Genomic DNA, 25,312 nt, shown 5'->3' on the forward strand with positions numbered 1-25,312 from the left:
CCATTACAAATAGCCAACTGTGGAGCATTATTAAAATGCAAATTGATAAAGCAAAACACATTGAACTTTGGGGCACTCTGTAATAAATGTCGCTTTAAAAGTTCAAAGGTGGGAGAAAACCCTCACACATGTAAGCAAGATCCATAAGTTGACCTTTGAGCTCGGCACTTAAGGACGTGGAATGAATCACTGGTAATTCCAAGGGAAGAGGTAAGCACATTTTTTTCTGCTGTGGCAAAAAGAAATACCACTTTAAATTTCTTTCCTAACTCAAACTGCAGAACTTTTAAACAAATCAAATTGTCCTGTATATTCTTCAAGGGATAATTTTCTTTCTGGGAAAATTATTTACTCAAAATTGTATTGTTTTCCCCTCATATCATACCACAACAACATCCAGAAAAATACATGGTTTATTGTAGACATTCAAATAAACTATTGTTTTTCATTTAAAATTGCTCACTGGTTGTTCCTTACTATTGTCACATCATTCCCATGTCCAATTGCCAGAACTCTGTCACTTGAGATAAGCTCAAAGGGTGTTCTAACAAAAGAATTTCAGAGCAGGCGTGGTGTTTGTGTATAACCAACGCTACATAACACTTTCAGAATAGTTTTTTGTTTGATGTATTATATTGTTGGGTTTTAATTACCTGGGTGCCACCATAATTATCATATGACAATAAAGCTGAAAAGTAATCCAACATGGAAAGGAAAGGAGGCTGTGACCTGATGTCAGGGACCCTCTACCTTCTTGGGCCCAACACTATCTTTTTATTTGTGACCTGAAATTTCTTCAACAAGGCATGAAGCCTTTCATTTCACTGCTGAGAGAAATAATAGGTTGTGACAGAGAACCGCTGAGTGTGGACTGAATGTGGCAGTAAGTAGTTTTCAAGGTTCCATGTCAGATGCTGATGTTACCTTGCTCCTCTGGCTTAGAAGCTTGACTAGACATTCCTAGCTTGGATGGGGTCTGGGCCCCTGTGGAGACAGGGGCATAGACAATAAAAAAAAAACTCCTTGATTTCCAGAGGTAATAAACTCCTAATATTATCATTTCCCCTCTGGTAGAATTTCCCCTAGAAAGGTGTATGCCATGATATGCCAAGGAGTTCAAGGTACTTGGATAGATTTATTAAATTTTGCCCCACATTATTTTATCAACTTAGGAATTTTAAACTTTCTTCAAGATAGATGCATGATAGAATAATATATAGCTGATCATATTCTTACCCCTCTTTGGTCTTTCTCCTTTTCCTTGGTGCACAAACATACCCCCATCTCCATGATGGCCTTATGTTTTGCCAGAATCTGAGTCAGATCATACAATATCTTTAATTAATTATCTTAGACTGAGTCCTATGTTGCTTGTTCTTCCTGGGTTTATAATTTCTTTTCCTTTTTCTCATCCTCCCTTTCAGGACTGTCCTTCCCCACTCGTCTCTATTGAAAGCTCACATTTTATAGCACCGTAATTTTCATCTTAAGTGACCAAAAAGATCATTAATCCTGAGCAGAAAATCTGATGATGGTAACTGAGCAGGTAATCTGATGAGGAATGTGATATTCCTCTTACATAGAGGGCACTGGGACATCAAAAGGGTCTGGGGATTTATAACCATTACACCTCTATAAAAGTTAAAGCTCTATAAACATCCCTCCTAGGAATCCTCTGTATGGAGATAATCATAATTTCAAGAGGTTTGGAATAGACACTAAGTTTGATTGGCTAGTCCAAAGAATAATATTCTTAGGCTTACATGAGGAATATACTACAACTGATAATAAACAAAAATGATTGTAATAATGCATTGAATGCTTATTTTATAATCAGGAATGAACCAAATAATGTTTTTAGGGCTTATGATAAATTCATGAATTCTGAGTAATCTCCTAAAAATGAAACCAACACCTGCCAAGTTTTCCATCTCAATGTTGCCCATTTGTACCTGCCCTTGCATATCTTTTCTCCATGAAAAAGAATCCTTTGACTTATTGGTCAACCTCAATGGGAATTGTACATTAGCCTCAATGTGTTGAAAGTAGCCAGAAATACAAATAATTTAACAAGTTTGGAATTCCTATGAAGGAAACTGAATCAGGGGAGATGGTGAGAAAGGTTTCTCATCATTCTCAAATCTGTTCTATCCAAGACAAAAAGGTACTCTCACCAGGTAAAAAGAGCAATCAGTAAATAGACCTTCAATATGGCTTTCCTCCCCTCTAATATTCTCTGTCAAACTCCCAAATATTCCTAATTGTTATGGAAAAAAATAGTCAAGAGCAGGGAAAACCAGAAATACCTGCAAATTAAATGCTTTTTCTTTTCTACTGTTATGGACTGAAATGTCCCCTCAAAAGTCAAATGTGGAATCCCAATCTTCAATAATTCAGAATGTGTCTGGTATTCGGAGAGAGTGCCTTTGATAAGGGAATTATTTTACAATGAGATTGTTAGGGTGAGCCCTAATCCAATCTCATTGGTGTCCTTATAGAGAGGAGATTAGGACATAGTCACCAGGGATGCACACATGCACAGAGAAGCAGTAATGTGCAGATGCAGCACGAGAACAGCCAAAATGGAGCTAAAAAGAGAGGCCTCAGAGGAAACCAAACCTGCCAACATCTCCATCTTGGACTTTGAGCCCATAGAACTGTGAGAAATAAATTTTTATGATGCAAACCACCTAGTCTGTGGCATTTGGTTATGACAGCCCTAGCAAACTGATATAACTACTCAACAACAATCAGTGGGAAGTAATTGCTACCATTCAGAACCAGCTGTTGTGCATCCTTCATCTTCTCCTTTTAGACACTTCCACCTTCCTATCCAGGACTCAGAATACTGTTTATCCTCCCCACTCCTGCTTCCTGCCATGGCATTTAATTTTAATGACCCTCTCCTATATCTCTCTGCTCTATCTTAAACCTCCCATCTTTTCCTCCAGGATCCAGGAATTTCAAGCAATATTTTAAACCGTTTAATGCTAAGCCTTTCCCTGGAGAACCCAACTGTTGTTTTTATATGCACGAGACTGGAACAGACACGCTTACATTTTTGAGCTCGAAGAAGTAACACTGGCAAGGACTCAACTACAGGTTACAGCAGCAGATCATAAAATGACTGAGTAGCCTTTATTTCAAACCAATACTACATTATCAAGTTTATCTTTTGAGATTACCAGAGCCATGGGAACAGATTCCCTTCCTATGGAACTAATACTAACGCCCACAGAGCTACCTGCAGAGAAAAATCTGGTCCCATTCACTTCTACAGTGTATCTCCTGAAATGCTTTCTTTGCTTTTAGTTTAGGCAAGCATGGAAGACTTAGCAAATGACAGACTGCATTTTGACAGTGAGCCAATTGGGCAGGGCCCCTTGATAGTTCTGTGCTCTGTAAACTAACTAGCACATTGCTGATGCTCAATAAATGTCACATATTGTCAACTATCAATTATTCAGTGTGTAATGAGGAAAATGCCTTGGCAAGTGCTGCCTCAAAGCTTAATCAAGAAGCTGTGCAATTCCAACACCATATCAGAAAACAGATTGGCATTTTTGCTTAAACTGCTAGACTGTATGCATTTGTATTAATGACACATCTTTAAATTGGTCCAATTTGTTTATAATGACAATCAATAGAAATCACTAAAATTATTGAAGATCCATAATGTAGAGAGTGTTTAAAGTCCACAGGTAGACTCTTCACAAATGCCACTGCGATGGCCCCAAATGATGCCTGACTTTACCTGTACTTTCCTGTCCTGGAATTTTCTTCCTCCTCAAACCTTATGGGAAACTCCAATTCACCTCAATGGACTCTTCCTTGAAATTATTTTTTCCCACACTAGAAACAATTTTAGTATCTCTTCATAACAAATTCTTGGAACGATGCATGTGCAATGTGTTCAGAATAAATGGATTTTGAAAAGTTTCTAAAATATAGAACGTGCCAATAAGTAGTTGCTGAATGAATGAATAGCAACTGCAGAATAAGACCGTAAATTCCTCATCACATTTTTATGCTCCTCTGTGCTGTATGTACAAATCAGCAAATAGATGGGAGTGAGGGAGGAGAAGAAACCCTGGATAATATGGGTGACTTACTTCTTAAGATGACAATCATTCCCCATATAATAGGAAACCCCCTCTTCCTGAAATCTTTGGATCAGTTCAATCTTTCAAAGACCTTGAGGTACTGACATCTACTGAAAGGGAAGTCTATTATAAAATTCTTAAACTATATTTCCAAATTACATTAAACTGATGATTTCTCAGGCAAGTTGCTAACCTACAGCAACCACACCAAAAATGAATACAAGGGCAGAATACATTTCCCCAAGTTTTTGACCAGTTTGTTCAAATTAGTCTTGCTCCTGCAGTTAATGCTTGGTGGATGTATGTCCCTGTATGCTGGTGACACTAGCAAGGACGTCTCCATAAACCATGGTAAGAGGGAGAATAGTGGCCTTCAGTGGAGGGGAATGAGACTATTTGTCCAACCAAATCTTTATTCTTTGTTTTACTCACAAATGGACCTAAAAAGAAACAAGAACAAAAACCTCTATGTTTTCCAAGACAAAACCACATTCTACAAGGTAAAGCAAAATTTCTGCACTATGCCAATTGGGTCCGAATCTGACATCTTGTGCTTCTCTAAAGAGCACTGTCTGCGTAGCTTAACACTTCACAGAAACCCTTATTCATTCTTAGCCAGTGGTTGCTGTGTCATTCTCTGTCTAAAAATCAGCTGGTAACTTCGGGTGGAAAGGCATATTCCCTCAGTTCTATGATACTCAGGATTAAAATCAGAGCAAACCTGTACCTACGGTCAAATTGGTTTTAAAATGACTCCTTTGTCAGTGCTATGGTAAATGTTGTTCCCATGGAATAACTTTTTGGGACTGTCACATAATTACGTAGGAAGAATTGCTATCACCAGCTCATTTCCAAGAGATTGAATGCAGTTGAAAGTTCAGTGCAATGTTTAATAAGGACTAATAGTTCTCCTCCCCTAAGGTGCTGGTTGACCCTTCACCTCTTACAGATGCTGATGCCAGTGCGTCATACCAGGCTGTACCATGCTCTCCATCAGAATTTTATACATGAGTGCTGCATTTTCCAGAGCTTTGCAGCTTGTTGATTCTGATTGTATTAGTGACATGACTTAGAGCAGAAACAAAGTTTGGCTTGCTCCTTGGTGAATAAACTTTTCTTTCCTTTATTTTTTTCTTCTCTAAAAAAAAAAAATCTTTTAATATTATTGGATGTAATTTCACATATTTTTTTCTAACACTTATATTTCATTGATATGGAAGAGACTATGAGAGCTTACCAAGGTCTATCATATCATATTAATGATTTCTAAGTATAAGGTATCAAAGTTGTAAACAGATCCCATTGATGAGCTTCATTAATTCATCCACTTGATCTTTCTGTTTCTCAAAGATAGAAATTCCAATTTTATTTCAAAGAGCATTTCTATTTCTTTCTAATTAAGGTTGCCAATTTTCATGGATTCCAACCTCTTTCTTTCACAGATAATAGAAAGAGACAAGCTCTGGGGGAAATTGTTTAAAGTCCAAACCTCAATATAAAAACAAAACTGTTACCTTAATCTTGTTTTCTACAACTTGTTGAAAAAGGTTGGGAAATGAGAGACTGCTGCAGGACACTTTTGACTTGCTTTAATGCTGTTTAGTTAAATTTGAACCAGTTGATTCAATTATGTTCTATAATGCTTATATATGACAGCCTTTGTACTAGGAATCGAAGGCAAATAAACAGAAATAAGATGAAACACTGGCTTTCAGGAAGCTTGAAATCTGCCCGACAATTGAAATATAGATACATAACCATGATGCAGATAAACGTGGCCTAACTACTGCAGGGATGCAGATATGAAAAAAGCAATCCAACCTGAGCCGGGGGTCAGGGAAGGCTTCATTCACCAAGAAGGACATTTTGTGACCTAAGAAGGATCACATATTATATCTATACCTCCCTCATGAAACTGAGTTGCCCAGGCCACACGTTGACCTGTGGGCACATTTGAGGTCACACTCACCTAATTTATCTAATTGCATGGCTTTTGCCCCTACGCATGAGTAGCCCCTCTACTTCTATTGCAAACTTTTATCCAATAATTTCTGAACACTCCTTAGACATGTTAGGAAGACTCTGAGCCTAAGTTTACTCATCTATAAAATAATGCTAATACCTTCTGTATAGAATGGCTGTGAGCAGTAAATGAGATTATGTGTGTAAAATTTGTAGAATAGCTATTATCATTTTCTCTTTACATTATATATCCACCATTTTATGACAGAGGTAAGATAAAAGATATGGAAGCAACCCCACCCTATTGGGCCTCCAGAAAAGGTTCATTTTAAGTCCATAAGTTGAAGAATGAGGGAAGTAGAGGAAAGGAAAATAAACTTCTCTTTCGGTTTTATGGGCTTAAAGTTTTGCTTTGTTTTGTTTCACCCTGTAATTTCTCCCTGATTTTCCTGTGATTAATCTACTATATCACATAACTAAAATGTTCACATCTCTACAAAGTAAGACACAAAGGGGGCTTACAGAATTGTGGCAATAGCTGTTATGCCTCCAGAGTTTTGTACAAATGAACACATGGGCTAAGCTTCTGAGATTTTGCTGGGCTTGTTTTCAGTATCTTTCTTCCCAAGCCTTTCATCCATCAGTAAATGCAGACAGAATTCCCAGCTGGGCAGATCCAGGTTTCCATATAGCCTTTCTAATTCAAAGATAGTTATCAAAAAAGTTGTTCATTATCACTTTACATCTTTATACCTACTCATTACAGGCGCATAATCTTGATAAGATAGATGACAGATGTACAATTTGTCTATGATCACATATTAAGAATGAATTTTATTAGATGATGAACTTATTTAGTTCACCATGCCACTCAGAGGTCTATTACGTGAAAAATGAAAGTAGTATTCTGGTTTTATTTATTATGTCTTTTCGTTGGAAACAAACAAATTTTATAATGCAGTTGAATGTTCCTTGTTTTTAAGTAAACTTTTTTTATTTCGAGATACGTAGATTTGCACACAGTAGCACATGCCTGTAATTCCAGTGGCTTGGGAGGCTAAAGAAGGAGGATTGCAAGTTCAAAACCAGCCTCTGCAACTTAGCAAGGTACTAAGCAACTCAGTGAGACCCTGTCTCTAAATAAAATACAAAAAAGGACTGAGGATGTGGCTCAGTGGTTAAATGCCTCTAGGTTCAATAGCCAGTTTAAAAACAAAAACAAAAAACAATCCTAATACATATAGATCCTATGTGTCTTTTATGAACCTTCCCCATTGATTGCATTTTGCAAAACTATAGCACTATGTAGCAACCAGGATATTGGCATTGATATAGTCTTTTGGCCTTACCCAGTTTATTTCAGCTCCACATGTACTCATTTGTGCATGTGCTTGTGTGACGTATGCATTTAGTTCTATGCAGTTTCATCACGTGTTGATATATGTACCACCACAGTCCGCATACAGAACAGTTCCCTCACCTCAAGGATCTCTCATGTTTCCTTTTTATAAACCACACCCACCCACCTTCTCCCCTCACCCCTATTCCCTGACAAGTGCTAATCCATTCTTCATTTCCACAGTTGTGTTGTTTTCAAGATTATATAAATGGAACCATATGTTATACAATCATTTGGGATTGCCTTTTTACTCATGTAATTCCCTTGTGATTCATCAACGTTGTCCTATCCATAAATAATAGTTATTATTTTTATTGCTGATAGTAATGTGTGATATAGATATACCACAAATTTAGCATTTCATACTGAATGACATCTTCAGTTTTTATTACTAATAAAGTTGTTGTGCATGTAAGTTTTCATTTCCCTGAGATAAAGCCCAGCAGGGCAATTGTTGAACTGGACAATGTTGCACGCTCCAATTTCTTTCTTTTTTTTTTTTTTTTTTTTTTTTTTTTGGTACTGGGGATTCAACTCAGGGGCACTTTACCACTGAGCCACATCCCCTGCTCTATTTTGTATTTTACTTAGAGATAGGATCTCACTGAGTTGCTTAGCACCTCACCATTGCTGAGGCTAGCTTTGAACTTGCAATCCTCCTGTCTCAGCATCCTGAGTCACTGGGATTACAGGCACATGCCACCACGCTCAGCACATGCTCCAATTTTTAAGAAATTGCCAAAGTATTTTCCAAAGTGTCTGTACTATTTTAAATTTCTACCAGCAATGTATGAGTGATCTGGTTTTTCCATCTTTAAAAAAAAAAATAAATTAGTCTGAGTGAGTGATAACATTAGTAAATAAGTAAATGACGCATATAAAACCAGTCTATAAAAAATCAGTTCAAAAAGTTCAAAGGGTATAAAGGCAGAAGGTATATAAAACAGCCAGCTTGGGGGAAGGCCTCTCTCTGACTTGTTTCAGTTTCCAGGGCCTCCAGGTATATAGTAAATGCTTTATACTTTTGGAAAATAACCAATATACCTGAAACCTTCTTCTGGGCTAAATTAAAATAAAAATATTCTCTTTCCAAAACAGGATCATGGCCTGTAAAATGCTTCAAGTTGTCCTGTGTTCCACACTGCTTATAGGTAAGAAGCCCATTTCTTTTTCATTTATTGTATCTTTTACAACTATCAGATTGATACTCATCTTTTAAAAGAAATAAACATGTTTTACGCATGGACGCATTTTAAAACACTGAGGGAATCAAACAATTGTGTCATGCTGTGGTTTTGGACAGGTTAATGTTAATTGTGAAAGTAAGATCACTTAATTCCTAATTATATATAACATATTAACACATTACTCTTGCTCAGAAGTCGATTTAATTGCTGCCTCCAAAGAAGTGCTCTGGTGTCCCTGAACAAAGAAAAATTTAAAATATCTTCTAGAAACTGTAATACAGAGTACATTATAAGGAGACCTCACAGTACTTTGGGAGCATGAATTCATTAACCTTCTCTGAGTGACAGCACAGAGAAGTGGTGTTCTAGAGGCAGATCAAGGAAAGCACCAGAGACCAGCTGATTTGCTGCCAAATTGACCCAGTAATTCTATGGTTTGTATTAGAACTGAACTGAGAGGTCATTTGTTTTCTTTGTAACGAAACTGAAAATATTTACAAAGGTATGAATTAACTCAGTGAAACCTATACAATTTATAAATATTTCTGATAAAGATGCTTGAATCAGAATAAATTTCTGTTTCTATGATAAGCTTGAGACCTATGAAAAGTTATATTTTGCTTGACACACCTCTCAGATAGAAATAGCCGTGTGTGTGTGTGTGTGTGTGTGTGTGTGTAATTAGCATTTAATTCCTAAGCATAGAAATAATTTTATTAAATTGTTGTAATCATCAACATTGCACTTTGCATTTGGGTCATGTTTAAATATTGTACATGATTTAGAAATGTTTAGTCAAGTTATAACTAAGCAGCTAAATCAAGGCATAGGCAAGGATAGATCCAGCCGACATTTCCAGATGAGGAAAGTGAGGCCGGCTCAGTTTTAGTGAGTTCTTGAGAGCACACTGGAAGTTAGAGTCATGGACTGGTTGTGATTATCAGTGTGATGCTTTACCTTGACCACCTACCCATGCAGCAGGAGTTAGAGGGGCCACTGACGTCAATCTGTAAGCTGACGTACTGCTGGGTCACATTCCCCTATGAATGCTGCAGGATCAGAAGTATTTGACAAAAGAAAACAGTTCTGCCAAATTCCTTAGGAAACCTAAAATACTTTCTTTTTAAAAAAAATTGTTTTTTTTTAGATACACATGACAGTAGAGTGTTTTTGACATATTATACATACATGGAGTATAACTTGTTCTAATTAGGATCCCATTCTTGTGGTTGTACATGATGTGAAATTTCACTGGTTGTGTTTTCATATATGAACATAGGAACGTTATGTCCAATTCATTCTACTGTCTTCCCTATCTCTTCTCTTTCTTTCCCATTGTCTAATCCTATGAATTTCTATCTCCGTACCCTGCTGCTGCCCTTATTGTGGGTTAGCATCCACATATCAGAGAGAACATTCGGCCTTTGTTTTTTTGGGGAGTTGTCTTATTTCATATAGCATGATAGTCTCCAGTTCCACCCATTTACCAGCAAATGCCATAATTTCTAAAATGACCTCTTAACAAGCAAGCTTACATCAACTTCTACTCCAGCTGAGATGAAGATCAGTCTACCTATCAGATGACTGGTTTGACTGCTTTCACTTTAAAAAAACACAAGTTGTATAGTTGAAGTTCATGAGCATACAAGTTGGGAAAAGAAACTAAGCACAGAGAAATATTTACTTTGCTGGGTTAGCCCTTCAGATCTCAGGAAAGACACCTGTGTCTATTGCAGGCTGAGGAGACTGAGGTCTTTATGATCAGACTCATTTGAGACACTCCTAACTAGTTCAACTGATATTTTCTAAGTCAAATAGCTCTAGAGGAGGAACTAATAACTTAAATCGACTTTCTTTGCCCTGCTCCCTTTTGCTTTTAAGAATGTACCCTACTCTCTGTGCTTCCCTGGAGCCCTTCTGTTTATCACAAGAAAATAACCATAAAAGGAATTTGTTACTTTTACTATTGAAAAAAATAGTTTTCTCAAGGCAGATGTGGTGGCACATGCTTGTAATCCCAGCAACTTTGGAGCATAAGGCAGAAGCATCACAAGTTCGAGGCTAGAGTTGGCAATTTAATGAGATCCTGTCTCAAAATAAAAAATAAAAAAGGACTCGGGATGTAACTCAGTGGTAGAGCACCCCTGGGTTCAATCCCCAGTACCACCATAAATAAATAAATAAAGTTTTCTCCAGGACAGATTACTTGCCTAATGCATTCCTTTTCCCTAGAATTTGATTTAAGGTCAGCAGGAAGAAGTTCTCATTATGCATTTTCCTGAAGGAATGCTGAAACCAAAAATGACAACAGGCCTTACTCAAGTGATTAAATTTATAAACAAAGCTCCCAAATTAACTTATTGATTTCTTTTTTCAAAAGAGTAACTTAGATACATTGGAACTGATTCTCTGGTCGCAAAAGAAGTTTGAGTGCCATAATTTAATAGAAAATATAAATAAATATACTGGCATTGAAAATTTAGGTCAGCAACTGCCTTCTCCTTTAGTAAAATTGGAAAATATTAATTGTACCACTCTAAGTTCTTTTTCTGTGTCTGGGGCTTCACGTGGTCTCTTAGTTCAGTTCTCATGACCATTTTGAAAAAAGGTGCTATGCATCCTATTTTACCAAGAGAAAACTGAGGGTTTAGAAAAGTGGCATAACTAAGCTACAGAGGTGACCAATGGTGGATGCTGTGTGCACATCTAAATGCCACATCTAGGACTTCTGAGAGCAAACTATCCTTTCTACCACACAATCTATTCCTTCTGGAATTGCAATGCCAGAGATATGATAGGCATCAGAGCTTAGACAAGAACTCCTCCTGAAGATTCCTCAGAAAGCTTGGAATGGAACCACCATTTGACCCAGCTATCCCACTCCTTGGCCCATACCCAAAGGACTTAAAATCAGCATACTACAGAGATACAGCCACATCAATGTTCATAGCTGCTCACTTCACTATAGCCAGATTGTGGAACCAACCTAGATGCCCTTCAGTTAATGAATGGATAAAGAAACTGTGGCATATATATACAATGGAATATTACACCGCCATGAAGAATGATAAAATTATGGCATTTGCAGGCAAATGGATGAAATTGGAGGATATCATGCTAAGTGAGATAAGCCAATCTCAAAAAACTAAAGGACGAATGATCTCGCTGATAAGCGGATGAGGACATATAATGGGGGGTAGGAGGGGTTAGCATTAGGGTTAGGGTTAGGTTTAGGGTTAGGGATAAGGAGGGTGGTAAGAATGGAGGAAGGAAGGACTGTATAGAGGGAAAAGAGGGGTGGGAGGGGTGGGGGAAAGGGGAAAATAACAGAATGAATCAAACAATATTGCCCTATGTAAATTTATGATTTTTAATTAAAATAAATAAATAAAAAGAACTCCTCCTGAAAAAGCAGTAGAGCCAGCATAAGCCTTGGTTCCACCAAAAAAGAACAGAAGTTAGGGAGCTGAGTGACTTTATCTGACAAAATGGAGCCCCACCAGCACCTAACCAACAACTTTCCACGACAGCTGCTGAGTGTACTGACGCTGAAGAATAAATGCTGACCTCACCATGTTGCATCTCTAGGGCACTTATTAAAATCAAGCATAAAGAGGAAATAGGGAAAATATATTTGGAAAGTATTTCACTAAGTAAGCCAGTCCTTGAACATTACTAAGCTAATGTTTTGGGTTGTTTCTAATTTGCTTTTTTTATTTTTTAGAGATGGCTTTTATTGCCACTCTGCTAAAATAAAAAAAAAAAAAAAAATAGATTTCTTTTCCCTTGGCCACCATGTTCTTCTGACTTGATTTGCCAGTTGGAGTTGACCCCACATGAACAGTTTTGAGGTCTGTGCCCCCACTGTTGGCCTGCAATCCCATCTATCCTTAAAGTGCAGGTTCATATTCTGGTTTTAAATAGAAAAAATAACTAAGTTGCCTTTGCTCTGTAAATCCCTCAGAGTTCTAGCTCTTGTTTTTCACTCCCTAGTTAGTAACTAATGGCAATCTGTCTCGAAGGATTTTTTTTAATTCAGTTTTGCTTTTTAGCAAGGGCTCTTAAACTCACACGACCCTTTCAGCACCCTCGATCTCTCTCTGCTTGCCTTCTTCTCTGCCAGGGGAGTGACTCCTTTGCCATCCCTTCAGCCCTCTGATTCCTTGGTGAGTCTGGATTCCCTGATACGATTTTAGCTTATATGATGAGATTTTGTTCTTGATTTTATCTACTCACTCGGACTTAAGATGGATGTGAGAATCAACTGGGAAATAGTTGGATCAGAGAGAAAGACATTGCTTATGACTAGATTCATCGAGTGCTCCAGATGTTGTAGAAAACGGTCTGTTTTCCTACCCCTATGGCATCATTTGTCACGGCCGAAGAGAGGAGGATCCCATTCACACAACACACGCAGCAGCCCAGAAGCACTGCCGTCGCATCACATAAAACACTGCCTTCCATGTGCCACGAAGTTCTCTGTGTACAGGATTAAAAACTAATGGAAACTCTGCTGGGTCCCAAAACATACCCAAGGAAGTTGCATAGCGCTGTGTGAGTGCCCATGTCATTGGACGTTCATCGAGAGCAACTTAAAACGGATTTAAGTTACACTCAAGTGATGCTAGTCTATGGTTACATTTCAAAATACTCAGCACATCAGTAATTCTAAGGTCAACACAGCAAAAGTTTCTGAGTCGAAAGTTAAGTTACCAAAGTATCCCATTAACAAACATTTGAATGGACAGGACCAGAGAGCTGGTCCTGCAACTGGGTTCCCCATTCTGTTTCTTCTGTCCCCTTCAGTCCAGTCTCATAGTTCTTGTTACTTTCCTGGCTGCCCTGCTTTTTTTTTTTTTTTTTTTTTTTTTTTTTTTTGGTCTTTTTCTTTTATTGTTCACAAAAGGAGTACAACTTTTTATTTCTCTGGTTGTACATTATGTAGATTCACACCATTCGTGTACTCATACGTGTACATGGAGTAATGATGTTTGTCTCATTCCTCTGCTCCCTTCCCTCTCCTCATTTCCCTCCATACAATCCAATGTTCCTCCATTCTTTCTTCACTCTCCTTGCCCAGTTATGTATCAGCATCCACTTACCAGAGGAAACATTCAGCCTTTGGTTTTTTGGGATTGGCTATTTCACTTAGTATGATATTCTCCAACTCCATCCATTTACCTGCAAATGCATAGTTTTATTCTTCCTTATGGCTGAGTAATATTCCATTGTATATATATACCACAGTTTCTTTATCCACTCATCAATTGAAGGACATCTAGGTTGGTTCCACAATCTAGCTATTGTGAATTGAGCTGCTATAAACATTGATGAGGCTGTGTCCCTGTAGTATGCTGATTTTAAGTCCATTGTGTATAAACTGAGGAGTTGGGATAGCTGGGTCAAATGGTGGTTCCATTCCAAGTTTTCTGAGGAATCTCCATACTGCTTTCCAGAGCCACTGCACCAATTTGCAATCCCATTAGCATCCTTGCCAACACCTATTGTTGCTTGAATTCTTGATAATAACCATTCTAACAGGAGTGAGATGAAATCTTAGGGTAGTTTTGATTGGCATTTCTCTAATTACTAGAGATGTTGAACATTTTTTCATATATTTGTTGATTGATTGTATATCTTCTTCTGTGAAGTGTCTGCTCAGTTCCTTAGACCATTTATTGATTGGGTTCTTTGTATTTTTGGAGTTAAGTTTCTTGAGTTCTTCATCAATTCTAGAGATTAGTGCTCTATCTGAAGTGTGTGTGGTAAAGATATTCTCCCACTCTGTAGGCTCTCTCTTCACTTTATTGATTGTTTCCTTTGCTGAGAAAAAAACCTTTTAGTTTGAATCTATCCCAATTACCAATTATTGATTCCTGCTTTTATTTCTTGCACTTTGGGAGTCTTGTTAAGGAAGTCTGATCCTAAGCAGACATGATGAAGATTTGGACCTACTTTCTATTTTATTTAGTGCAGGGTCTCTGGTCTAATTCCTAGGTCCTTGATCCATTTTGAGTTGAGTTTTGTGCAGGGTGAGAGATAGGGGTTTAATTTCATTTTGCTGCATGTGGATTTCTAGTTTTCCCAGCACCATTTGTTGAAGAGGCTATCTTTTCCCCATGATATGTTTTTGGCACCTTTGTCTAGTGTGATATAACTGTATTTATGTGGGTTTGTGTCTGTGTCTTCTATCCGTATCATTGGCCTGCCTGTCTATTTTGGTGCCAATACCATGCCATTTTTGTTACTATTTTTCTGTAGTATAGTGTAAGGTCTGGTATTATGTTACCTCCTGCTAAGGATGACTTTGACTGTTCTGGGTCTCTTAATTTTTCCAAATGTTTGCCCTGTTCTTTTCCCAGTGGGTTTTCGCCCTTCATAGTCTTCTGTCATTTGTTACCTCCCTTCTTTTTTTTCTCCTTCCTTTGACTTCTTTTCTTAATTTTTCTCTTCCATTTCTTATTTTCTTCATCTTCTTTTTTCTTCATATTTCTCTCTCATAACCCAAACTGTTTCTCTCCCATTGTCTCTCTCTCTGCAATTTTTATCTGAATTAAAATAACACGAGAGAATCTATTGTCCTAATACAATTATTCTGTCTTCTAACATAAATTTTGACTCAGTGACCAAATTTATGAATGAGAATAAAAATGAGTGAATAGTTGACACAGATATTATGTATGTCTGAGAAAATATGTAAACTAAACGAGTATTTTGAGCTCTTACAATATCATAAAATGTCTCCTACCTTTAAAGGACATTTTTGAAAATTTTGCTTTGCCAAGACATTTATGTATCTCTTTCTCCTCATCCTCTTTTATACTTAATTGCTAACGGCCATTTATATTTAAGTTCTTAATTTAGGTATGTACATAATTTCCTAGGCATTGATTTCAACTATTTCTTTAAAGACATAAACATGTTAAAAGCAGGGGCTAAATCTATCCAATAAAAAATAGCAAATAGTAGTATTCCTTAAACACTTTCACTGAAGGCTCAGTGCTCTTTACCCTCCATACCCTGCACCTTGGTATTTTTTAACTTGAAGACCACAGTGCTTTTCCTCATCTTCACCACAAGGTGTCAGCACCACCAATATCAGTATCACCCAGAGCCCAGTGGCGGTACTGAGTGGTGGACCTATCCTGTGGTCTGGTAGTTGCTGTATGTCTTCTGCCCCTACTAAATCCATCTCATCTGTTTCAAAGACATACAGGTGTCAAAGGTTACAGGAAAGAAGGAATTCACAGTCATGGCTGTCCCCGGATGACACTCTCCTGCTGACTGAAGTATTCTGGTCTGTGCTCATTTTTTATTTCCCTTGGCTTCTTAGGGAGTCTCTGAGACAAGAGATTGTTGAATTCTCTGATCCACCCCTCATTCCAGTAAATAGCACTCCTCTTCATTTTCCTAGTGCTTATCAGGCTGAGAAATAAACCAAAGATGATTGTACAAGGCAATCTATTTCCTTTCTACTGAGAAAAGCTAATTTGGAAGATGTGGCTTAGTCAAAGTGCATAAAGGGCTTGATGATTCGAGTCCAAATTTGGTGAATTTAATATCCAATTGTCAATTACAGAACCAGAACAGAAAGTGTTCTCTGGGGGCAGCCCACTCAAGAGGAAAAAGCCAGAACCGAACTAGACATGCCAAGTTATGCTTTGATTCACCAGTTGAATGAGGCACTGCTCTTTCCAGGGACGTCATATGCAGGGTTACTCTAAATGCACTGCCTCTATATGAAAGAAAGCAGAAATCCACTATCAGAGCCTGTAATTCTGTATCTTAAGTTTCACATTAGGCTTTCTGATCTTTTTAGTGCAGTGGCTCCTACTACAAGTATCATTTTCATCATAGTATCTAGAATATTTGGTCATTTCTTCACGATCATGTTTAAAGACTTCTTCAGCCCTCCCAGGGTGAGCCTAACGTAAGGCATCTTCCCATTTCTAATGGTGCCCTTTCCATGACTCACAGGTTCCTCATCAGCTCAGGATGGACACTCAGCCCTTCGTGCATAATGTGAATACATTTTCATTTATTTTGCTTTCATTATTGGCTAGGTTTATTCTGGACTCTCCTTTGCTTCTTTCTGTCTGTGGGAACAGTGCCCACTTAGCATATTCTATATGCTGGTTATCTAACATGATAACATGCAGAGAAGGGAGTTTCTGGTTAATGACCTATTTGTTATGAATACATTTCTGTTCAAAATACTTAAGGTGGAAGAGATCTCAGCGAGAATGTGATTCTGCCTCTTCTGACAACAGAAAGGGAGGTGCAGAAATAAGAAGTGGCTCAGCGAACTAGCTAGGCACTTGAAGAGCCAGGAAAAGACTGATCTTCTTGGCTTGTGTGGGGAGCTGTGACTCTGAAGAGTTCCACACCCTGATGTGTTTCCATTATCTCTACTGTACAAAATTTTCCACTGAAGATATTTGTGAAATGTTTAGTAAGAATTTTGACAGATCCTATTAAAATGGACTGATACCCAATGAAGAGAAAGAAGCTGTACAGAGAGTTGGAAAGAAAAAGAGAAAGAATTTTTCAAGGCTCATGATCATAAAGTTTATGAAAGGCATTAACCTGGCTGATACTGACTACATGTTTTAAAAAAATACCTATTTAAAAAACAACAAAGCAATAAAACCCAGGGTTGAGTTTTCAAGCCCCAGTAATATTATATAGATTCACAAACTCAAAACCCTGGTCTTGCTCTCACTAACTTTCAAGGTTGATCAGGCAAAATGAAAAAGGGAGGAGAAGTTTCTCAAGCAGAGAGGATAATAGCATGCCCGTCTACCTGACTCGCATTTTATTTCGAGTCTTGCCACTGACTTACTATGTGACCTTGAGTGAGTCATTTCATCCCTGTGTGTCGATTTTCTCATTTGTAGTGTAGGATAATAAATACTACTTTCTGCCTCTCTCATGGGTGATGTTATTATCACCATCAATTAATATTTATTGGATGCCCGTTGGATCTATAATGCTGAGGTAGAAGTTTTATCTTTGAGAGAGAGAGATTGTGTCAGTGAAATATTTTCCATGAGCAAAAAGATAGAAGATTTACAAAAGACAGAATTATTAGAGCTTAAAACAACCATGGTATGTATTTTAAAGAATGCTTCTTTGTCAAGATTTATGTATTAGTACTTTTTTTTCAGAGTGATTGTACAATACACCAGGATAATTGTGGTGGAATATAGGTTTTACTTTGGGGGGGGGGGGTTGCAAATAACACTATGGTAAGCAATGACTGCAGCTTCTTTTTCTACCTGGAAATTTTATCCTAAGCATCACTTATTTAGAAATATTTATTATTTGTTGATGGTACTGAATCGACTTTACATAGCGACTCTCTTTGTTCGGAAACAGGATCATACATACAATGTGTAACACTGTGACTAACACCCTTTGTTCAAAAATAATAAAAAAAAATTTCTGAAAAGTTGCCTGTTAGCGTCTCTCAGGTAAAACCGAAACTTGCAGGGCTGGTTTGCTGCTAGCAGGCAAATGAATGGAAATTCCCTCCCATTCTCATCAAATCAATCCTGTCTCCCTGTCCCCGCTGTCACTGACCTAATCAATCGTCTCTCATCGGTACTATTGGAAGAGTCTCCAACCTTGTGATCCTCACTGTGCTCTTCCTTCTCCCATCTGTCTTTTACACCACTGACAAGAGGATCTTCAAAGCGAATCTGAGTGGATGAACACAAGGTGGTCTATACACACAACACATTCATCAGCCTTTAAAGGCATAAAAGGCTGACATTTGCACTGGATGGATGAAACTTAAGGACATTATGCTAAGTGAACCAATATCATATGAGTTCACTTATTGAATACCTAGAATAGAGATTCACAGAAACAGAAAGGAGAAGCGTGGTTATCCAGGGCTGGTGAAGGGAGTACAGGGTTACTGTTTAAAGAGTACAGAGCTTCTGTTTGAGATGATGAACTAGTTCTGGAGATGGACAGTGGTAATGGATATACAATGTTGTAAATGTACTGAACACTACTCAATTGTATACTCAACAATGGTCAAATGGTAATTATTAAGTTATATATATATTTTGTATGATATTATCACAATAAAAATCATGTTAAAACACTGAGATTTGGCTTTATCATCTTCTTGTTTAGGAATAATCATTAAATATTTGCAGAAGAAAGTGTAAGCTCCTCAGTATGACAGTAAAATCCCTTCTGGCTGGAGCTTCAGCTTGTCTTTCCAACACTCACCAGGTCTGAACCACAGCCCTACGTTTCAAACACACCGGCAGAGTGAGAGTCGCACAACCTGATCTTGAGTGACTCCTCTGTGCCTTGGTTCTTCAGTCCCTTTTAGCTTGGAACACACTCTGCTTCCATTTCCTTCCTCCTGGCCATTGAGACCGTGCATATCCACTGAAGCCCAACTCATAATCAATTTCTCCATGAGCCTCCATGTCAATATCGGAGTTAATTACCTCCACTATGGATGATCTTCTAATTATCCATGAACTTTGACTGTAACGTGAGCTCTTTGATGGCACAATTTGTTGCCTATCTTTCCATGTAGTAGTGATTGGTAAGGGTTATTTTTTGTTTATCTTTCCATGCAATGATTATCAGAGTGAGGACCAGGGTCAGGAAATTGAGGGACTTAGAGCACAAAATGTTCATGACCCCATAAGTTCCTTTTAGGATTTTGTACCCCTCAGGGCCTCATTTGCTTCACTCTAGGTCCAAACCTGCTAATAAGCAATTTACCTTGGCGTTAGTAAATGCTTAAAATACACTATAACTGTGACCTACTACTGCATAACTAATGCCCTCAAATTCTAGCACCTTAAAATGATAAATATTTATGATCTCAGTTTCAGAGTCAGGAATTTGGGAGTGGCTTATCTCTGTGGTTCTGGCTCAGGGTTTTTTCATGATGCTACACTGAAGATATCCGTGCGGGCTGCAGTCATCGCAAGGCTTGACTGGAGCAAAAGCATCGGGTTCCGCTGGGACTCGCTTACATAACTGTGGGTGGGAAGCTTCATTGTTTTCTGTCCTGTGAGCCTGTCTCCCTCAGGGCTGCTTGAGTGTCTTCAGAATATAACATCTGATTTAGAGCTGATGGACCAACCCAGTGCAAGATGGAAGCTACAATGTTTCCTTATCCTCCCCCCCAAAATCATACTCCTTCATTTCTGCAGTGGCCTATGGTGACACAGGCCAGCCCTGTTAAATGGAAGAGGGGACTGCACAAGGATGAGGCAGTGATCTTTGGGACTCACTCTAGAGGACAGCTTCTGCAGACACACTGGTTGATAGAACCAGGACAGTATTACTTATGGCATCTGTCACTAGTGTAGTTTGAAGTTCAATGTTAACATTTAAAATTTTTCTATCTAGCACCTATCACTATTGTTTCAGATTTTGGTTTTAAAGATCACCAATACCACTGTTCACATCATTCCTCCAGCTTATAATAAATAATGTGGTGCCTTTTCCAATACTGCTAAATCTAATCTTCCCTTCAAGGAAAAGGTTTAGCAACTTCCTTGACCTTGAAAACACTTGCCCGTGCCACAGTGCTTGATGCTCAGTAATGTCTTCTGTGGTCGTCCTAATCCTCCCTGGTACAATCACGTCATGTGTTGCCTTGTTTTGTTTTATATCTTTGATCTTTGGCCCCAACTAAGCAGGAGGCCCTACAGAGGGGAGCTTTATATCCTATAGTTCTTATAACCCTTGTCTGTACAGAGAATCAGTCAATAAAACCCTGTTAATTATAAGGCTGTAGAGTACCTAATGTGATATTACTTATATTATATTTTTGTAATGGGTGCTTCTTTTTTTTTTTTTTAGCTATAAATATTTTCATTTGCACTGTGTTTGCTATGTCTCTATAAGTTTTGGTATTCTATATTTTCAGTTTGGTTCATATCTAAGTGTTTTATAATTTCCTTTGTGATTAAAGAAGGACATTTTTAGATGAAAAAAAAAAAAAAAGGTAAATCCAGCAGAAAGACATGTTTTAGTCAGCTTTTCTATAGCTCTGATCAAAAGACCTGACAAGAACAAGATTTTATAGGAGGAAAAGTTTATTTGGTGTTCACAATTTCAGAGACCTCAGTCTATAGACAGCTGACTCCATTGCTTTGGGTCTAAGATGAGGCAGAATCTCCTGGAAGAAGCATGTGGAGGATGAAAGCAGTTCAGGACATGGAAATCAGGAAGCAGAGAGTGAGATCCATTCACCAGGGACAAAATATAAAACCAAGTCACACTCCCAGTGACCCACCTCCTCCAACCATACTCTACCTTTCTACAGTTACCACCTAGTTAATCCACAGATTAGGTTAAGGTTCCAAAATTCTTGTATTGTCTAATATAAGACTTAAGGGTAATTAATACCTGATATCTAGATCATAACAAAGTTTATAATCATCTATTAAGAATGTTAGCCTTAGCTGGGCATAATGATGCGTGCTCATAATTCCAGCTACTCAGGAGGCTGAGGCAGAAGGACTACAAATTTGAGACCAGACAGAAATTTAGCAAGACCCTGTTTCAATACCACTCAGTGGTAGAGCATTTGCCTAGCTTGTGGGAGGCTCTGAGTTCAATTCTTGGTACAAGACGACAAAAAAAGCACTATCAGCCCTCCCTTTAAGATGCATGTGGTCTTGGAGCTAGCTACATAGTCCCATCATCCAAAGCCTCTCATTCAAAGAAGTTATGGCCAGGATGATTATGATTATCTCTCCCGGGGCCAAAGAAAGTCAATCTCACAGGGAAATTCTGCAAGATTTAATAGACCCTGCCTCAGAGTTATCCCAGATGAAGAATAAGGAAGCTGGGTTATTTATGTGTTATCTCCCTATCCATCACTGGTTGAGGGTTGCTCCTAGGGCATTAACTCTCTAAAAAAAATCCCTGCTTGTGGGTGCTTCTTTATCACAAACAGATTGTATTGTAGCCATCTATAGGCAAGGAGCAATTATGAGAACATTATTGACTCAAGTTACAATTTTGAACACTATTCTATGTTACTTAGGAATGAAAATATAATACAGAGTTAAAATTTCAAGATACTAAAAAAGTCTATGTTATTATCCCCGCCACCCCGCCCCCCGCCCAGTAATTCTAGAGTAGGAAGGAGAGTAGTAAGGTTGGATTTAATGATGGATCTATGAATACTAAAAATTTAAACCACAGTGTCAGGTTTGGAAGCAGTCTGTTTCAAATCAAAGGACACAGTCTATTTTAGAGGGCCAGGAAAACAAGAATAAAATTGTTGGTTGGCTGGTTTCAACCTGATAGCATATATCCTTTAATTTAATCAGTCCTCATAGAATCTTGTGTGTTTTATTATCATTACACCCCTTTACATTCAAGAAAACTAAACCTCAGAGTAATCAAGCAACTTTCAAAAAATAAGGGTGCAGGAGGAGTAGATAGAGCTGGAACTTTAATCCAGGTTCCCATGCATGAAAAGAAACTCTGAAGTCCTCCCTCCACTACACTCCACTGGCTTTTGCACTGAACTCTATGCAGGTCAGAGTTGTAACATGCAATAAGGTCAAAGGGTCAAGGAGCAACCATATCCCTCAGGGCTTAATTTTTCCAGAGTTTCTTTCTGAGGCACCCAGACTCGCAAAGACCACAGCTGTGTCTCTTTAAGAGGAAACATCAAGATAATAACTATTGCCCTAAAAGATGTTACGCTCTTGGATTCTGAATTGCAGGAGCATTGGGAGCGCCATTTTTGTTGGAGGACCCAGCAAACCAGTTCCTACGTCTCAAAAGACATGTATACTTGCAAGATTTCTGGGACCCAGATCACAGTTCAAATGGGTGGGGAATCACACTGGCTGATCAGGTACTTGTATTTGAAATGAATCATCCTTCACCATTTATCTTTTAAAATTGGCATTGCATCAGTTGATGGTAGCATACTGCTAGCCTGGACTCAATTTTTCCTCTCTAGCTGTTTTGGGGTAAATGCTCTTTCCTTTCCCTAAAGTGGCTCTTATCTAACACATGCTACCTCCTGCTTAAAAAGCAAGCTCAAATGTTCTCTGCTCTTTGAAGTCTTCCCATTCTTTTCAAGGAAGTAATTGTCCCTCATTCTTCCTTCTCTTTTGTGAATAGCTCTCAAAATTTTGGAATAATTTGTTTCATGATGCAACCTCCCTACCTAGATTATAAAGGTAATGTCTCTGTCTTATCCATCAGGGTAATTATTCTTTGGATCTAGTAAAATGACTGTTATGCAATCAAGTCTTAATAAATGATTGCATGTTTGGGTAGATGATAAATGGATAGGGGGTCCATTGTAGTTCACTCTCAGTTAGTTGTACAGTGGCTAATTTTCCTCTGTTATAATTCTTCAGGTCTTTTATGTTATTCCTTCATTTGTTTGACTTTTGTACATTTTCCTATTCATTTGCATTTCCACTGCAAGAGAAAAGAAGAAACTTGCATTAGCGAGTTTTATCTCATGTGTACTTTTCTGATGGAATAAAACATTGAAACTCTGGGCCAAATGAAATTGCTAAATTATCTGAGAATTTTTAATTGCTCACAATTTCTCTATTACAACTTAGCAATTTAAGGGGGAAACATCTATAAAACAAATTATTTAATTAATTCCTTCACTTATTCATTCTTTCTTTTCCTCTGTATCAGGCTCTCAAATCGCCAGGCATGAGGGTTGTATAAAGTCATAAAACATTTGTTCTTGTTTTCACGTAGCCTCAGTCCTATCCTTACTCGCATGGCTGGGTCTTAACTGCTCTACCAGGATCATCTTGTTTCTGCTTAGCATTTGCTGATGAAAACCACCAGCTTGAATAACACATCTAGTTTTATACCTGTTTTTCTCCAACAGGCATCATTTAGAAGTATTGAAACAAGACATTTGTTTATTTGGCAAATTAAATAATTACAGAGGCTGGCAGACTGTGTCTTCTTTATGGAATGTTGAAATTTGCAAGCACACTCCTGCCTGTAATTGTAGAACAGTTCTGTAATCAACTGACAGATTCTGTAACACAACAAGACTCCCACATTGGTCCATACTGTAGCCCTACAAGTCCTACAACACATTTGAGCATAAAACAAATAGATAGCAGGTGTAGTGGCGCATACCTGCAATCCCAGCAACTCAGGAGGTTGAGGCAGCAGGATCACAAGTTTCAAGCCATTATGGGCAACTAGCCAAACCCTGTCTTAAAATAAAAAGGACTGGGGCTGTTGCTCAATGGTAGAATGCTTGCAAGTATGCACTAGGCCCTGGGTTCTAGCCCAGGCATCATGAAAAAAACCACAAACATATCACTGAAAGTCTGGAAACTCATCACTATTGGGTATAATTCTTCCATCACATTTCTCCCCTTTTAGGAATATTTGCATGACAATTAGAATCACCAAAGCAGTATGTGTTTTCCATACTCACGATCGTGACTTGAGTTCACTTCTGTTGCAGGCTCGGGAAACATGGACTTTCTTGAAAACAACTGCACGGCATTACTTGAACTGAACCTTCACCTCTGACATGTCTACAATCCAGCAAAGGAGTATTACTGGGAAAAACTGGAGAACAAAGACGGCAGGAGTCTACATGACCATGTGCCAAAACCATCGATTTTGGAGACCTGGGGACAAATCTATGCCATTTACTAGATTATTTCTTATCTCCATCTCAGTGTTGCTGAAAGGAGGATTGTGAAAACCCATGTAGAGACCTGGAATTAGAAGTTCTCAATAAATGGTTGCCCTTGAAATAAGAATTAAAATGAAGGCTGTAGTAAAAACATTTACTAAAGAGTGGGCTTTTGTCCGTCCTGGTGGTGCAGCCCTGTAATCCCAGCAACTTGGGAGGCCGAGGCAGGAGGATTGCAAGTTCAAACCAGCCTCAGTAATGGTGAGGTGCCAAGCAACTCAGTGAAACCCTGTTTCTAAATAAAATACAAAATGGGGCTGGGGATGGGGATGTGGCTCAGTGGTTGAGTGCCCCTGAGTTCAAACAAAAAAAAAAAAAAAAAAAAAAAAAAAAGTGGACTTTTGTGAGAAAAGGGAAGCATAAGCAAAATAAAATAGTGTAATTAAAACTCTCCGTTCTTAGCTCTGGCTTTCTATTGCTTCTTCTTTAAGAGAGCTGGTTCATTTTTTAATTCAAAACGTGTGTATCTCAAATGGAGCTGGTACCCTCTCCTTTTCTTCAATACTTATCACTTTCTAAAACCAGCTGAAGACCATGCTTTTGAAATGTTTCCTTCAAACCCATACTGCTGAGGGGGTGGTGGACAGTATAATACTAAAATGTAGTATTATAAATATAATGAACCAATGTGGTGTTTCAGTGTGTCTGGGGTCATACTATGAACTGTGGGAAGTGGGTGGGGCTAGGAAACCACCAGAAGCCACTCATCTGTAAGTGCAAACTTCCTTAGAAGTTTTGTAAAATATGAGCTAAGCCCAGTGGTGCATGCCTATGGTCCCAGCAATTCAGGAGGCTGAGGCAGAAGAATGGCCAGTTCAAGGACAACCAGGACAACTTAGCAAGATTCTCTCTCAAAATGAAAAATAGCAAGGGCTGGGGATGTAGTTCAGCAGTAAAGCACTTGCCTAGCATGTGCAAGGCCCTGGTTTCAATTCCTAGTACTGGGGATGTG

The 25,312-nt window shown here is 38.3% G+C and overlaps 1 protein-coding gene across 2 annotated transcripts; it reads left to right on the plus strand.

Annotated features, from left to right (window-relative positions):
- The first annotated feature begins 136 nt into the window (after window positions 1-136).
- On the plus strand, window positions 137-25,312 carry LOC306670905 (uncharacterized protein C3orf85). Of its 2 annotated transcripts, none has more exons than XM_079155947.1 (4): window positions 137-210; window positions 8,563-8,615; window positions 22,382-22,515; window positions 24,124-25,312. In XM_079155947.1, exons 2-4 carry the CDS (start codon window positions 8,567-8,569, stop codon window positions 24,175-24,177), a joined length of 237 nt encoding a protein of 78 aa, XP_079012073.1. In that variant the 5' UTR covers window positions 137-210; window positions 8,563-8,566; the 3' UTR covers window positions 24,178-25,312. The 2 variants fall into 2 exon arrangements, with proteins under 2 accessions (XP_079012073.1, XP_079012072.1); XM_079155946.1 differs by lacking the exon at window positions 137-210 and adding an exon at window positions 2,481-2,659.

This window comes from Sciurus vulgaris (genome assembly GCF_902686455.1).
Source record: "Sciurus vulgaris genome assembly, chromosome: 10".
NCBI lineage: Eukaryota > Metazoa > Chordata > Mammalia > Rodentia > Sciuridae > Sciurus > Sciurus vulgaris.

What these genes read in the sequence shown, in the direction of transcription:
- LOC306670905 (XM_079155946.1), top strand. Translation starts at nt 2,535, where the DNA reads ATGCACAGAGAAGCAGTAATGTGCAGATGCAGCACGAGAACAGCCAAA. An exon ending in GACTTTGAGCCCATAGAACT is followed by an intron (nt 2,660 to 8,562) that starts GTGAGAAATAAA and finishes TTTCCAAAACAG; the next exon opens with GATCATGGCCTGTAAAATGC. An exon ending in GTGTTCCACACTGCTTATAG is followed by an intron (nt 8,616 to 22,381) that starts GTAAGAAGCCCA and finishes TCTGAATTGCAG; the next exon opens with GAGCATTGGGAGCGCCATTT.